This window comes from Mustela nigripes, chromosome 6 (assembly GCF_022355385.1).
Source record: "Mustela nigripes isolate SB6536 chromosome 6, MUSNIG.SB6536, whole genome shotgun sequence".
Taxonomy (NCBI): domain Eukaryota; kingdom Metazoa; phylum Chordata; class Mammalia; order Carnivora; family Mustelidae; genus Mustela; species Mustela nigripes.
Genome location: NC_081562.1, coordinates 114,340,375 through 114,356,069, shown reverse-complemented (window position 1 = coordinate 114,356,069; position 15,695 = coordinate 114,340,375). Strand labels below are relative to the sequence as shown.

General features: G+C 49.7%; 1 protein-coding gene across 3 annotated transcripts in view; it reads left to right on the top strand.

The window, feature by feature from the left end:
- The window catches only part of SFMBT2 (Scm like with four mbt domains 2), a 227,662-nt gene that overhangs the window by 15,468 nt on the left and 196,499 nt on the right, over positions 1-15,695 (top strand). For all 3 annotated transcript variants that reach the window (XM_059404050.1, XM_059404052.1, XM_059404051.1), the window contains exons 2-4: positions 4,728-4,879; positions 12,301-12,395; positions 14,065-14,305. In XM_059404050.1, the coding sequence (XP_059260033.1) occupies positions 4,780-4,879; positions 12,301-12,395; positions 14,065-14,305 (436 nt within the window). In that variant the 5' untranslated portion in view covers positions 4,728-4,779. The remainder of the gene's footprint in view (positions 1-4,727; positions 4,880-12,300; positions 12,396-14,064; positions 14,306-15,695) is intronic.

Here is a 15,695-nt window from a genome sequence, read left to right as displayed (position 1 = left end):
ACTAAAATAAACACATTTTGCAGTCTCCTCTGTAAACAAGAGTCTTGTCACTCGTCCTTATAGAATAACTCTGCCACTCATTGATGTGGCTTTCTTTTTGATATTTATAATGCTACCCTTGAGTTCTATTTAAAATGATTGATTTGGTGCATTTAAATTGATGTCTTACTTTATAGTCCCTGATTTCCTTTTTACGGTGTCTGGCCAGGGGCAAGGGCAGAGAGCTGAATCCCTAAGAAGTCATAAAAACTTCAGCAAACTTTTCCCCTTTCAATAAGTATTCTGTAAGCCATTGATACATGACTCATTTCTTATAATTACTAAATAAATAATAATTAATTTTCTTTTTCCTTCCCAGATAAACTTTAAGCCTGATTTCATTTTTTGAGCTGGACTGATTTTCCTGAATTTATAGATGAATGAGAACAGGAAGCGATTTTAGTGTGACATGCTTGCTTTCGGATATTAGATCTTTACTTCTTTGAAATTATAGTGATGCAAAGATGCAGCACATTCTGTAAAAATCTGCTTCATCGGAATGTTTGCTCTGCAGTGTTTGTGGGATATCACAGGGAAGCTGTTAAGACTCTTTTTGAAGTTTCCTAGGTTTTAAAATTCCTGAGTTCTGTTTTAATGAGCTTGCTATTATTAAATTAAAACTTTCAAGAGAGCCAAGGATTGATGGTTATTTATGACAGGCTCCAAATTCAGATCGAGTAAACCCTGGCCTACCTGTGCAGTGGGCTAGCTTTTCTCCCGAATACAGCAGCCACTCTGACTTTTTAATGAAAATTAAAATTGAAATCATCTTTTCTTTTCTCTTTAAATTGAAATCATCTTTCATGTTAGCTGCGTTTCAAGGGCCCTGTAGCCACATGTGGCTGGTGGTTACTGTATTAGACCCTGCAGGTCTAGAAAGTTCGACTGGACCTTGTTGGCTTAAAAATAATTCAAAATAGGTAAAAAAAAACCCCTAATAATTTCTGGTTAGCTCTAGAATACTATCTAGTAAGTGTTCTTCCCAACCCATTTTCTTACTAACAAGACTTTGCTTGGCTTATGCTAAAATTACTTAACTGTCTCTGATTTTTTTCCAAATGATAGGAGGAGGTGGAAAGAATTAACAGGGGAGGGTGCTTATTCTGTTAAATTTCTTTCAGATAAACAGGTAATCTGAATGCAGAAAAAAACCGTTAACACTGAAAAAAAAAACTCTGGTAGATTTGTAGAACTTTAGATTTGAAAAGGGCTCTGGATTGCATCTAATCAAGCTTTCATGAGAAGTTTGAAGGAACAGAGAGGTCAAGTCATTTGCTTGGGTCACACAGCTAGATCACAGCCTTGCTACTCTCCAAGTTGCTCTAATTGTGGTGTTCAACAGCTTTAGAGAGAAGAGGAGCCAATTAGAGTGGGATTAACTTTACACAGGGTCCCAAGTGTATTGTAAAAAACAGGAAGTTACCCTTTAAAAACCCAGCTTTGTGAGCTTTCTTTTCATGTCTTTAAAAAAATAAAGGTACTTTCATTAATAGAAAGCTTTACCTTTGGTCTTGAACCTAATATGTATTTTAAGAACCAAAATGCAGTATGCCTCTTTTTAAAAATAGCCTTTTTTGGGGGCCGGGGGTTGGCGGTAGGAAAGGATTTTCTTTTCAAAATCCTGTTCTCATTTTGTAGGACTTCGGGGTTGGTTTTAACCAGCGAGCTCTGCTGCCCCCACGAAGTCCACGAAAGTACGTTTCTGTGGAGCGGTCTGTCGTTCTCCTGTTGGACGTGGTTTCTCTGGCCGGGTTTATGTCCACAGACACGGCCTGGGCACGCGCTGTGGAGACTGAGCTGTGGAAAGGGATTTGGTCTAGAAAGCTACCTCCAAGCTGTGAAGAGATTGAGTCTTGTTAATGTTGGGGGGACCCCTGGGTCGTTTGTAGCACGTCCCCTGGATTGGCCTTGTGAAGGATGCTGTGCACTTGTTTGATTCTTCTCTCTCCAGACCTTCCTCCACAGGGTCCTGTTTGAGTCCTGTCCCTGTCTGTCCATCTGTCTGGCGTACGGCTGCCTGGAACAGGTCGAATCATGGCACTCCCGCAGTGAAATCCTGCGGTGTCTGCTCTTGTCCGCAGAGTGGAACACAGGGTTGGGGTCCTGACTTGGGCAAACCAGCCTCCTGGCCTTGGGGTTCAGCCTCGGGCCTGTTCCGCTAGCACTTCCTCCGGTCCTGCCTGGCCCCATCTTCCTTGTGGTGATCACGGCTTCTGTGCCTTGCTTGCCTCTGCCTGTGTCTCTAGTGTCCCTGTCCCTGACCAGCTTATAAGGGGTCATTGCGTGCGCCCTGTGCCCTGTGGGGATGCCCTCTGTTCTGGACTGTCTGATACGCCGTTGGCTCCAGGGGTTCCCCCTCCTGTGTCGTTCAGCTGCTTGTGCTTTGGCCCTCCCAGGCCTCGGTGATCTCCCCGACAGACCCCAGTGGACATCTGTAAGGGAGGCAGTGTTTCCCGAGGGTGCCGCACCTTCCTCTGGGTGCCCCCCGGCTGGGTGATCAGGGGATCCACGAACTCACACCCATGCTTCCGGCGTCATGGGCAGGTATGTGCTGTGGTTGCGTGCTCCGCGTACCTGTTCTTGCCCGGGCGCTTGTTGGCTCCTGGGTCTCTGGTGGCATGGCCACGCTTGCTTATCAACAAGTGAGTTCTCTGCCGATGGCAGTGGCCATGGCTCCTGGATGCCGGTGGCGCTGGGGACACGGTGCGTACCGCCACCTGCTGTGACATCCAGGCCTAGGGCACCAGGGCTTGTGGGGAGCCCCGGTGGCCCATCCCTCTCCTGCCCGGCCAACTGCATGCTGCCCCGCAGGGAGGGGACCTCCGGAACCGTGGCTGCCCACAAATCCCAGCGTCTGCGTGGTAGCAGGAGTGCTCTTAGGAGAATGCAGTTCTGCCCGTCATCGCGTGCGCAATTTTAGCAAATGGTTATCGCTGCGGTAAAATTAGCCAGCCCCAATGTGCAAAGTGCTGGGGTTGCCAATGCCCTCTGTTTTAAAGCATCTTGGAACCCGTGTATCTGTTCCATGCATTCCTTTACTTATTTCTTAAAACAAAACAAAACAAAACAAAACAAACTAAAGAAAAACACACCAGTTTTCGTTTAGGTTGAGGTCGTTCCTGGATGCACCCAGTTTCCTTGCACCGTCAGTCTTAGACGCTGCTGGAGGGCGGGGTAGGACTGTCCTGCCTTGCTTTCTTGGCCCCACGGAGGGCTCCGTTGAGCCTGGGGTATTTCCTGATCCTTGATGGGACTTTTAAACCCCGGAAGCCATTTCAGCCTTTTAACCAGTGCCCTCCTGTTTCCTGGGACAGCCTTGTCTTCTCCTGTGTCCCCGTCCTGACTTCTGGTCCTCAGATCGCACAGGCTCACTTTTGCTTCAGAAAGCAGCATAAGCACCTGTGCTCAGAAGCTGTGCATGAGTCAGAGATGGTCTCCCAGTTGGTTACGTTTACCTGATAATCTGTCATTTCATTTTCTTATTTGTGTACTTCTCTTCGTACCCGCAAGAGGCTTAGGTTGCCGCTGGAAGAGCCAGTCTTGACATTTCCATGGTTCCTATTCGAAAGTAGGTATTTTCTTCCTTTGAATTTTGACGGACAAATGGCTTCGTATCCCTCCCCCATCCCCACGGCGTCTGGTGTAGTATTTGATGAACAGGTGGGTAGTAAGTTGGTGCTGGGTTAAGTTCCCACACCGGGTACCTGGGACCTCGCCGGTCTTCTCCTGCGAGAGTTTTCTGCCTTTTTCCTGCCGTGGTGCAGGGGACTCGTGAACCTTTTATGAACCTTTAATTTTGACCTGACCTCAAAATAATTTTCCAGGAAAGTCAACTGAATAGCACCCAAAGGGGCATGTGCGTGTGTATGTGCGAGTGTGAGTGTGTGTGCGTGCACGTGTGTGGCGGCTTAAAAGGGAGTGGTATTTTCTTCATGTGGGTGACAAATAAATTATTTATTTATGTATTTATAATAAATAAAAATAATAAATACTATATACTATATATAAATAATATATAAATAATAAATAAAGGCATTTATTTACATTATTAAATGAACAAATAAATAAAGGTATTTATTTACAAATAAATAAAGGTATTTTCTTTATGTGGGTGACAAAATATTCTATTCATAGGTGGAGAGTTACTGTGCCTTCCTTTATCCTTGCTCTTTTGCTGATTTAAACTTTCATCTACGTGTGCAGCACAAGCAGACGTTGAACGAGGGCAAGATTTAAAAGGCCCGCGTGGCTGTGTCGAACACCGGCGATGAGCGTGGCCGACCCTTGAGAGTGGCGTGCCCGGCTCTTTTGTGAGCTGGAACGTAAATGAACTGAATTGTAGGTTCCGCGAGAAGCGCCTGTAATTTTACCTGTTTTTCCACCTCGTCCTAGCAGAATGCCAGCGAAGACTCGCGGGGCTGTGCTCGAAAAAGTCTGATTGGTCAGAAAGCACCTTGGCAAATGTCGAGCCCTTGCCTGGGTCTGGTCGCACGTTGCTTGGGACACGCGCGCCGTCTCCCCCGGGCGTGGGTATTTCCGTTACCAGCGTTATGCGGCATCCTGCCTGTTAGGATGACCCGGTAGCAGATCTGATAGGATGCTCTTATGTGGCGAGGAGGGACTTGAAAAACAAAAGAAAATAATCAAGGTTCTCTGATTTTTTTTTTTCCTTTGTTGGTTGCTCCTAGGTAATTCTTGCTGCGGGATGCGTTAAGAGAGGAGGACCCTTACTCACTAGGCATGGAGGGCAGCTTGTCCGCGTCCAGCATGCAGGAACCCGCCTCCTCACCCCCGGAGAAACAGCAGAGCTCAGCGAGCGGTCATGGAGGTCTCGATTCAGGTGGGGCGTTGTTTTCTGGATTTCTCTCTCGGACGTGGTGATTCCGTGACCCGGATCTTCCTGAAAATGTTCAGGCATCAGTGGGCTGGACATTTCTAGATCCCTCACGCTGCCTCTTCCTAGCATCTGCTGTCATAGTTAGAAGCCTACAGTAGCTTGAAAGTTATGCAAAAAACTAGATGGTGAGGGGTGGGTCACAGGGATGTGACAGATCGCTTCAGCATCTCAGTGGCTGACACAGTAAAATGTTTATATGTCATTTTTTGCCAGTCAGGACGCACCGTCTTTCTGTTACGGGTCCTGAATCAACAGGGACATTATCTGGCTCCCAAGACACAGCTGTCCCTTTTGCTCAGAAACTCTTGACCAGAATGACTCTTGTGTTTGCACCAGTGCAAGGGAGGTGGGAATATCAAACTTGTCTCCCAAGTGCTTTGAGGGACAGGACAGCAGGATTCGCCCAGGCACCGACGCCACCGCCTCCCCTCCGAAACCTTGAGCGTGTCTTTCAGAGAAGTGCCGAATGGGAAAGAAATTTAAGTCACGTGAGCCTGTGGTCAAGTTTTTCCTCCGTCCAAGGACTCTAACACCTAACCAGCCTTAGAGCGAATGTTAGTATTTCATCAGTGAGTTAATTCATGCATCTTTTTCTAAATACTTACACAAAAGTCCGTTTTAGAAAGCTACTTCTTTTTTTTTTTAAATGATTGCTCTATTTTCATCACAGCAAATTCAATCAGGACAGGTTAGCTGTCTGGATCTTGAATATTCGCTCTGGTGAATTCGTGTAAAAAGCTGTTGATCCTTAACTCAGTGGGAGATTTGACACTTATCTGGAGAAATCACGATGTTTGCCTTTTTATTTGGACGAGTGTGGTCAAGGGCAGCATTACCGATGGCTCGATATCATTGGATTTATTGCGATAACTCAAATTTCTATCTTTATCTGCAAAAAAAAATCTGGAAACCCCTGAAGTTATTGCCTAAATATGTAGAAGGACGTTCGTGTCTGCTTCCTAATCAGCCCCGTTTCCCCACCCGCCGCATTGGGATTTTTCTGTACCTAAGCTGGAGTGAGGAAACTTCTAGAAGCAGAGCTGAGACATTGTCCCCCAGTGGAAGTATGGAAATTCTCTTCTGAGGAAAGTCAGTCCCATAGGCGGAAGTTTCACCCTACTCTTATTTAAGTACAAATCTGCTTTTTTAAAAAACTCTGTCTTAGGTTTGCTGCGTGAGATTATATTTCTACTTTTCGTACCCCGGGCTCTCACCGTGCCTTTGCAGAACGGTCCTATGTCTGTGACTTCCTCGTTTTCAATAGTGTGTTTTCGAGCCTGTTGAGAAACCTAACGTGTATTGACTTCTCAGTTTCTTGCAGCGGCAATATATCTGTCTAGCTCACGTAGGTTTTGAAGCCCATTGGTAATAATACGGTATCGGGAGAATTATTTGGGCTGCGTTTCCTCGTGGGGGATCCCATGAATAGGGAAGTAGGAGATTTGTTCTGTCACTGGCTGGGCTGGGCTTGTGCCGAAGGCCCATCGTGTGCACACACTTCATGGTGGCTTCCTTGCTCATGCACGACGGCGGCCTGAATCACACAAGATGGGAGGCTCTTTTCTAGAAATGGTAGTTCTGAAGGACTCCAGAGTGTCTTAACATGCATAGACATGGGCCCAGGAGCCTTTCTCCACTTTATGTGGCTGATCTTTCCTTTCTCCTTGGAATTTCCACAAGCGGCTCTTCAGAGACTTTTAGATGAGACACAAAGAGCGGCTCCTCAAGGAGAAATAAATTTAGGGCAGGATCTAAACCTCTGTAGAGGGCAGAAGCCGACTGCCAGAAACCCAGGGTCGTCTCGAACACTGTCTGTTAAACCGGGCAGTACAAATCCTCAGGAAGCTTATTTTCCTCTTCAAGCTGGCGATACAGAAAACAGGTCTGTTCTGGCGTCGGTGGTGGGGTGTCTGGTGGTGGAACCCACTGTGACATGTTTGGGGCCGCGAGCATTTCGTGCCGGACCCGCTCACCAGAAGAGCAGGAGAAGGCAGGCGCAGCTGGTTCTCTGTGGACCAGGGACAGGTATGTACGTGACCCTGAGTTTGAGCTGTATGGTAGGCACTCTGCAAGCACTTTGTGTCTGTTGACTTGGTTTACCCTTCCATGACCCCGTGAAATAGCTGCTTATATCATCCGCATGGTAAAGAGGGGGACACCGGACAACATGGCGAAGTCCCTTGGCTCTTGGGTTGGGGCCAGGGTTTCATTTCCAGCATCTGGAGGCCCGGGAGCAGGTGCTCTGCACAGTGGGTCACACCTGCCCTTCCGTGCGGGACGAAGTCACCAAGGTGCGCCAAGCACGCCCCCTCCATGTGCAGACACGCTCTTTCTGGGACGTGGGCACGACCCAGCTGTTTTCTTGTCCTTCCTCCACTTGTCTGCTGTCCCCTCCCCACATGTGATGGACACGGGCCATCTCCCCCGGCAGGTGACTACGCATAGGTGCCTGGAGCTCTTCTCAGCCCAGGTCCCGGGCCGGCTGCTGGGACTGGTGTGCCCACGCCCGACCCCGAGCCGCTGCCCTTCCTCGCGCGGACGAGCCGTCCCTCTCCTCTGACTTTCGCTAAAGCTTCACCAGACCGCGGTGAGGTCCGAATCGGACTAACGGCTTTTTTTACTTCCCATTTTGCCTTTTCTACTCATGAAAGCTCAAATCCTAGTTTGACTGGCATCTGAGTCCTATAAAGGAAACAGGCGCCCCGGGAAACGGCGACTCCTCCCAGGGGCGCAGAGGATGTGGCCGGGATGAGCGCAGACCCCAGAGCCGGCGGCCTCCCCAGCAGACAGGGCGGACGGCGTTGTCACCCGGCGGGCGGGGGAGGCTGGGGACCCGAGCTGGTGCCGGGAACTCTGGGCTTCTCCAGTTGCCGTGATCAAAGCAAGCCAAACAACATGCCGACACGGTGATAAATAGACTCCTTGACATGATTTTTCCAGGCTGGCTGGATGTAATTTCCCGATGAAGCTGGAGATAAAGTGGGGTTGCATGTTCAGACCGGGCGGGCCTCTGAGTGAAGGGTTATGCTGGGAACGTGGGCTTAAGCAGGTTTTTTGTTTTTGTTTTTTCCTTTTTCTCTCTCTTTCTTTCTTTCTCTGTGTGTGCTAGGAATACATTAACTGCAGTCCCATAGATTTTTTGTTGTTGTTGTTGTTTAAATTTTGGAAGGAAAGGAGTCAACATTCTCCTTAGAAAAATTCAGATTTCTGATTCTTGGTGCTGGGAACTGGTTCTGTATGACTCCATTTGTGTTCCCTGTTAAAAACAAAACAAAACAAAGACCCCAAAGAATTCTCTTTAGAAAAGTTACTGCCTTCCCCTCTCCCTGCCCGCCCCCCAACTGGGTGACTGGGTGATTTTTAGGTTGTGTGTGTGTGTCTTTCTGGAAAATTTCTCTAGCCGTCTGCATCGTCTTGAGTGCAGGTTGATTGTCCCTTCCCTGGGGGACGTCTTGCGGCCGTGAACTTGGTCCTTCCTGTGACCTTGGGCCGCCCTTTCCCAGCGTCCTTCGTGTTGTGAGTCTGCTTAATGCAGTAATGGAAGTACTTTTTAAACCTTGCGGTGGTATGAACGCCCTGTCAGCCTACGTAAAGCCTTCTTTCTCTTCCCGAGGAAACCTTTCTCTTCTTTCTTTTCCCAAGAAATATCTAGGTGTCGTGTGAGATTTCATGGGCTCCAAACCTGCAGGCTCTCATGTTCTTTTATTGGCTAGTGGTCACGGACGTTAGCGCTCAGCCTTGCAAAGTTAGCCCAATTCAGACTCTAAAACCAAAACCTGAGATTGGATTCCTTAAAAAAAAAAAAGAGAGTGTGTGAGCCGCGTGTTTACCCTGCTTTCCACTCGCATGGGTAAGGTGTGTCAGCATCCACACCTGAACTTTGAGCATGCTTTCTCTATCTATCAGGGAATAGGCTGGTCCCGTAAGTAGCCTTCTGTTCTCCATCACTGAATGGCCACTAATGAGGGCGCCTGTTTTCTTGGAGAACGTGCGGTCTTCTTGGTCGCGTTTCATGGCCTGTTTTCATGACATCACAGGGAGAAACACTTCTGACTGGTGCCTTGGCAGGGGACGGAGCTTGTCAGCATTTCCCTGATCAAATGTTTATGGGTTGGTGAGGTTTATGAGTCAGCTGTAAATATTTGCTCTGGGTTTATGAGACCTCCTCTCGTAAACAGGGTGCGTGTTTATCTGTTGCTCATTGAAAGGTCTGCAGAGAACGGGCTGTTCGTGGATCGTGTGCCTGGGGGACGTGCTGTGAGTCACAGGTCGGGGAAGGCCTTCTGGTGGGGACCCCTGCGCGTTGTGTATGATTTTATCGTTGGAAGCTACCGATGCTGGGCACACAGGCTTGAGCTTTTAAATAAAATCCCATGCCAGCTTTGACTTCGAAGTATTTTCCTGGGACGGTAGAGCGTGGAACGGTTCTTCCGAGCTCGCTGGGGAGTCCCTGGGGGGCCTTTCCGTCCCCTGGTGACTCGAGCGAACGCCCGCGTGAGCCTGGAAGCCGTCCGCAGCCTGCTCGTCGCAGGGAGAGAAGCTCGGTTTGTAATGAATGAGTTAAACCCCGGTGAGGACGGGGTTTGGGGAGAATGCCGGCGGCCTCGATTGAAGTTGTTGGCAGCGTGGAGAACCGAAGCGAGCGGTCTCAAGGCTGGAGCGGAGAGATTGAAGCCACGGGCTCACGCGCACGGATGATTCCACGCGATGGGCTCCCTGGTCCTTCCAGGCGTGGTGGGTGCTGAAGCTTAGTGGCGCTTTCCGGCCCCAGGCGCTGGCTGCTGCAGGCCCTTCCTCTGCGGTGTGTCCGCAGACAGATGCTTCTGATGCCGGGGGAGCCATCACTCCCCACGAGATCCCTTCCAGTTCCCAGGAGCTGTTCATTGACCCGCAGCTCTCCCAGGACCACCTGCCTCCGAAGGCCCAGGCCCGAGTTTCATACCCTTGTCGCCCCTCCCAGTCTCGTCCTGCTGCTGAAGGCTCTGGGGGCTCTGCATGCGCTGTTCTTTCTGAGCTTGGCTACCGCTTCCCGCCTTCCCGCACTTCCTGCATCATCCTGCTGCCGGGCTGGGGTCTGGAGGGCTCTCGTGCTCAGCGGCACGGAAGACAGAGAAGCTGGCCCCGAGTGTGCCCTGGGTTCTCCAGGAGGAGGAATGGGTAGTGGCGCTGGAGAGCCTATGCCCCACGCATGATGCAGGCAGAAGGGAGGTACAGAGAGGTGTCTCGGGACAGTTCCAGCTTGAAACAGGACAGCCCCAGTGGGATTCCTGCCTCTGTGACTAGACAGTTGCGTGGTCCCGGTGACCGCCCCCTGCCCCCAGCCTCTCTGGGCTCCTGTCATGTGCCATGGGGGTGGTAGGCACCATCCGTCAGGGTTTTGGGAAGGACGAAAGGGGGTGATGCACGCAAAGCGGTTAGCACCGAGCTGACACCCCAGTCCTGTATGGGTCTTTCGGCACTGCTGTGACTGCGTGGTGGCTCTGTGGGGCCGGAAATGCGTGACCCTGGCTGCGGTGGGCCGGCCTGCAGGTGGCACGGGCTGAGTGGGGGCCGGACAGGTAGGCTGTGGAGAAGTCACAGACTTCCTCTGCACCAGGTGCCCTGAGCAAATGAGATGTGTGCGGATGCTTCTGGCTAGTCCATCAGAAAGCAAAGCTGGTAATTGATGCTTGCGGCCTTTTGGGCAAAGAGTTGTGAGTCGAGCCTTTGGGCGACACCTGGAGGGGTTTCCAGAAAGCAACTGTGTTTCCTGCAGCTTTGCGTCATGGTGTCTCGGCAACATCTCTTGTTAAGTGGCTGGTGCAGGACCTGCTGACTTTTTTCAGGGAGCCTGTTTCCAATGGAAGGACCTTAGTCCCTGGATAAAGTGGAATGTTGGGACAAAAACAAGAGGGAAGGGTTTCCTCTTCGGGTCGCTTTTATTTTTCCTGCACATTGAATTATAAACCAGCTCATAGGGAGCAACTCGAGGAGGCTAATTCTGAGCAACTTTGATTTAGAAGACAAAATGTAAGGTCACTGCTTTTAACCTAGCATTGTTTGGCTTTCCAAAAATTAGCTGTCCATTTCCGAGACGATACAAAGTAGCACCAGAAAATTACTTTCCGTACTTAAATTGAAGAAAGCATGGCTTTCTTTCCAAGAGCCTCCTGCTGCTGATTCCCCAGCTCATCTGCCAGGGCACAACATTTCTCCATTAATAATGTGGCTGAGAGCAGTATTTATTCTTGGCCCATGAAACAGGCTCTTGCTTATAGGAGATACACAGCTTGAGCATCAGCAGCCGTTGCATTTCTCCCAAGGAAAGGGAAGCTAAACTTCGATGCTTTCGCTTAGCCACATGTGTGGACAGGCCTACGCTCTATGTTCTTTATGTTGTGATAGCCTTGAGAGAGGTTAAAGTCATGTTTACAGCTTGTGTGTTCTTCCCGTTGGAATCCATGCATGATACTGTTATCCATGCATTAAAATGAGTCAGTGGGTTCTTTTTGACTATACAGATTGTATCTTACATACAGTCTTAAATGTTTTGGGAATTACTTGATTGGCAGCTGCTTGGTTTCTGTCCCTAAGTTGCTAGGTGACCTTACATACTCGAGCAAGGCTTCTGGACCTCAGATAGTTTTTTCCTTGGAAGCACATCAGAGTCAGTGCTTCCTGAGGTCCCTGAGGACACGAACAGTCTGTGCTGTTGCTGTCTGATCTCTAATCTCTCACCACTCTGAGGTGCCCGTGCTGTCGACACGTCCAGGTTTCCTTGACCTGGTCTTCCAACCTCCCCGGAGAAGGGAGGGCCACCGTGACAGAGGCTGATTCCCAACAAGCACTCTAACCGGCAGCAGATATGCCCCGAAACAAATCACTTTTCATTTGCCTGAGAGCACTTAATTTTACACTTGATTTTGCCAGCATAGTTCAGGCAGGATTTCCTCAGTGTTCCCTTTCCTTAGTCAACATTCCACAATTCCCACGCCGAAGCTGACAGGACCAGCAGCATCCTGTTTTTTTTTTTTTTTTTTTAAGATTTTATTTATTTGAGAGAGAAAGAGAGTGAGAACATGAGCAGGGGGAACATCAGAGGGAGAGGGAGAGGCAGGCTCTGGGCTGAGCAGGGAGCTGGGCACGGGACTCGATGGATCTGCTGACCCTGGGATCATGACCTGAGCCTAAGGCAGATGCTTCACTGACCTACCCACTGAGCCCCCAGGGCCCTCAGCAGCGCCCTCAACAAGACCCGTCTGCTCCGTTGATTGAGTTCCCTTGTCTCTTGCATTAAGGATCCCCTGTGCTTCATGGGAGGCTGGTGCCTTTCCGCTCTTCGCTCTGGTGTTGACATTCTTCCATTTCCCTTTGTCTTTTGACAGAAGAAGGTTCGGGCCTGGAGGAAATCGGCTTTAACTGGGGGGAGTACCTGGAAGAAACAGGCGCCAGCGCAGCCCCTCACACATCCTTCAAGCACGTACGTCACCCCGCCTGTCTTTCTGGTCTGCATTCGGAAGGTGGGAAGGGGCATCCGCAGGAAGATGCTGAACCTTTGGGAAGAAAAGGGAAATCGAGGCAGGATTTTTTAGAAATCAGAAGGGGAGGGCAGCCAGCTGTCAGAAGTACACGCCTCGTCCGTCCTTGAACTTGATCTCTTCCGCTAACAGGGCTGGGCCCTGGGCGGGGCTCTGGGCGGGAACCGTGGGCACCTTACCCTTATTCTGCACCCTGAGGCACCGCAGCAGACAGACGTGGCCCTGCAAAGGGCCCACAGCCTGAGACAGGTAGGACTGATGGGAGTAAAGAGCCAGCAAACAGGGCAAATCCATAGGCTGAGTAATGTTATCGAGGAAGGATAATGATTTTTATTTTGAATGAATACTTTTATTTCAAAAGGACACCTGTAAGTCTTAGAGCCATTTGTAGGCAGGTGATTGAAATGAGAGGAAATAACTAAATATTTGGAACACATTTGGATCAAACCAGAAAATCATCTTCTTCAGTAATATTTCTTTGAGCAACGCACAAAATGTGCCCAGCCAAGGACAAGGTCCAGGAAATAAAAGATGGAGGTTTTATCAGACTTTTGCTTATGTATGAGATTTTGGTAATTTATCATTAGCAAGGGAAAGACTCAATTTCCAGAACCCGAGTTCTGAGGCATTACTATTGCTTTACTGGAAATGAAAATTTAATTCTGAGAAACTTTTTTTTTTTCTTTTCCACTGGGCTATCCAAGGCAAAGATTTAGCCTGAGTCTGGTAAGCAAACGGGGGTACTTTTCCAGCCGGTTCTTGCTTTTGGCCTTTTTGCCTCTCAAGATGCTGGGGTGACTTGGCTGGATCCCTTGAGGGAGTTAAGGAAAGAGATACCGATCCACAATTTTTTGCTTCTTTTCTGGACCAGGAAGTCATCAACATTTCTCCACGTGGAGCCACCCTGTTCCCTTTGATCCAGTCACTTCTCCCACTTTCCTTCCAACCACAGGGCAGTTTCCTTCCCGACGCACAGTTTCCCCAGGCCTGTGGGCCACGTTTAAAGGAAAAGTTGCGTGGACCCGTCGACGAGCCACGTATAAATCAGGCAGCTGCTCCTTGGGGATGTCCGATGCGTGAGCTTTCCAATGTCATGGCTCACTGGCTTGCAAAGCTTCCTTTTTGGGGGACAGCTGGTACATATTAATACACTATCACCCCTAAATAAAAAAAGAAAAAGAAATGCATTCTTAAAGGCTGTGCTATTCTCCCGGTGGCCCCTAGCCACGTGGAGTTTCTGAGCAGTTTGGAAGTGTGCCGTCCACCCGGAGATGTGGGGTGACCGTAGAAAGCTCATGGGATTTTGTGGGCTGCCTTGGAAAACAACTCTGTCTTTTTTCATGTTGATTGCATCTTCAAATGGCAACATTTGGGATACATAGTATTTGAGTTAAATAAGATGCATTACTGAAGTTAATTTCGTCTGTTTTAATCTCTGATACTTATCCAGGCTACTGGTAAACGTCTGGTGGGTGGCTCTTCTTGTATTTCTCTTCCAGCTGCCCTAGGGCAAGAGGAATAGTGTTTTCAAGTGCTGGGTTTTCAGTAGTTCTCAACTGATACAATGTGTCTGATGCAGTGACATTTTCCCTGTGTTTCTCCTTCCTGAAGGTTGAAATCAGTCTTCAGAGCAATTTCCAGCCGGGGATGAAGTTGGAGGTGGCCAACAAGAACAACCCCGACACGTACTGGGTGGCCACGGTCATCACCACGTGTGGGCAGCTGCTGCTTCTGCGTTACTGTGGATACGGCGAGGACCGCCGGGCCGACTTCTGGTGTGACGTGGTGATCGCGGATCTGCACCCCGTGGGGTGGTGCACACAAAACAACAAGGCCTTGATGCCCCCGGACGGTAAGCTCCCTGCGTCTGGACGGCCAGGTAGCCCGTGTCCCAAGCCCCCAGGCCTTTGGAGTCGCACATGATCATGGTTCCACATGCTTGCGGAGACTCCAAAACCGATTTATTGGAAGGTCTGGTGCTTTGTGGGTTCTTCGAGAGTTTCCGTGTGAGGAGGACTCCTAAGTGGGAGGGGGACCCGGATGCATTTTTAGGTGTCCGCTGAGTCCTCCGTGGCCTTTTGGGGACTAAAACTTTGGAGTCTAGTCCTCAAATGGGAGTGGGGGTAGGAGAGGAGGAGGCACGTCACAGGAACCTCGTGTCCCCCCGCAGATGGATGGTGTTGCTTTTCTTCTGCTTTAGACACTGGGCATTTTTAAGACATCACTTACTTATTTCCGAGAGAGGGAGAGAGAGAGTGTGAGCTGGAGGGAGAGGGAGAGAAGCTGAAGCAGACTCTATACCAAGCACAGAGTCTGATGTGGGGCTCGATCTCACGACCGTGAGATCAAGACCGGAGCCGAAACCAAGAGTTGGCTGCTTAACTAACTGAGCCACCCACGCGCCCCGAGACTGGGCTTGAACAGTCGCCTAGAGCCCGTGGAACGGGCTTCTCTAGTAAGTTTTCATTTGTCTTCTTGTGGGGAGACTGTCAGCGTGGGAGGCGTGGAGACAACCAGGCAGACGTGGAGAAAGGACGTTCTTCCCAAGGGAATCGTCAGAGCTTGTAGAGAGAAGGTACATGTAGTTGCCGGAAACCCAGTGGTTCCCTCCAGCGACCGTACCCCTCAGGGGACATTCAGCCGTGTCTGGAAGCATTTTGGGTTATGACAGTGGGGTGCTGCTGGCCTGTGGTGGAAGGGCCAGGGGGCCACACAGGACAGTCCCCCAAACGCAATCACGGGGCTCGAACTGCCGGTGGCACGGAGTTGGAGAAACCGAGGAGCTCGTCTGATCCCGTAAGTGAGAAAAGCCGCCTTTCCAAATATTTGAATCGTAACACCCTGTTTTCAGTGTTTGATCCCGTGGTGACAGTCGCGGTGATGCTTGAAGACCCTGAGTGCCGAGGCTCAAGGCTGTGTGGTGTCTTCATAGTACCCGTCCGTCTAGTTTAACCTGGACTTGATATCTTTCTTTCTGCCTGACACGTAACGTTGCAGAGCTGAGTTTTGAGTTCCTCTTTTGTCCCCCGTATTGGCAGTTGCTTTCGCCCAGGACTTTGAGATTTGATCTACTTTCTGAAGTTCTGATATATTGTTCTTCTGATTGGTGGGAATGGTCTGCGGCTTTCTACTCCCCCGTGCCGTGCCTAATAGAGGGACTGCTAAGAGGTGGTCATGGACGCACGACCCATGACCCGTGGAGCTTGAGTTGCATTTCCAGGACGTTTGTAGGGACCAGATAT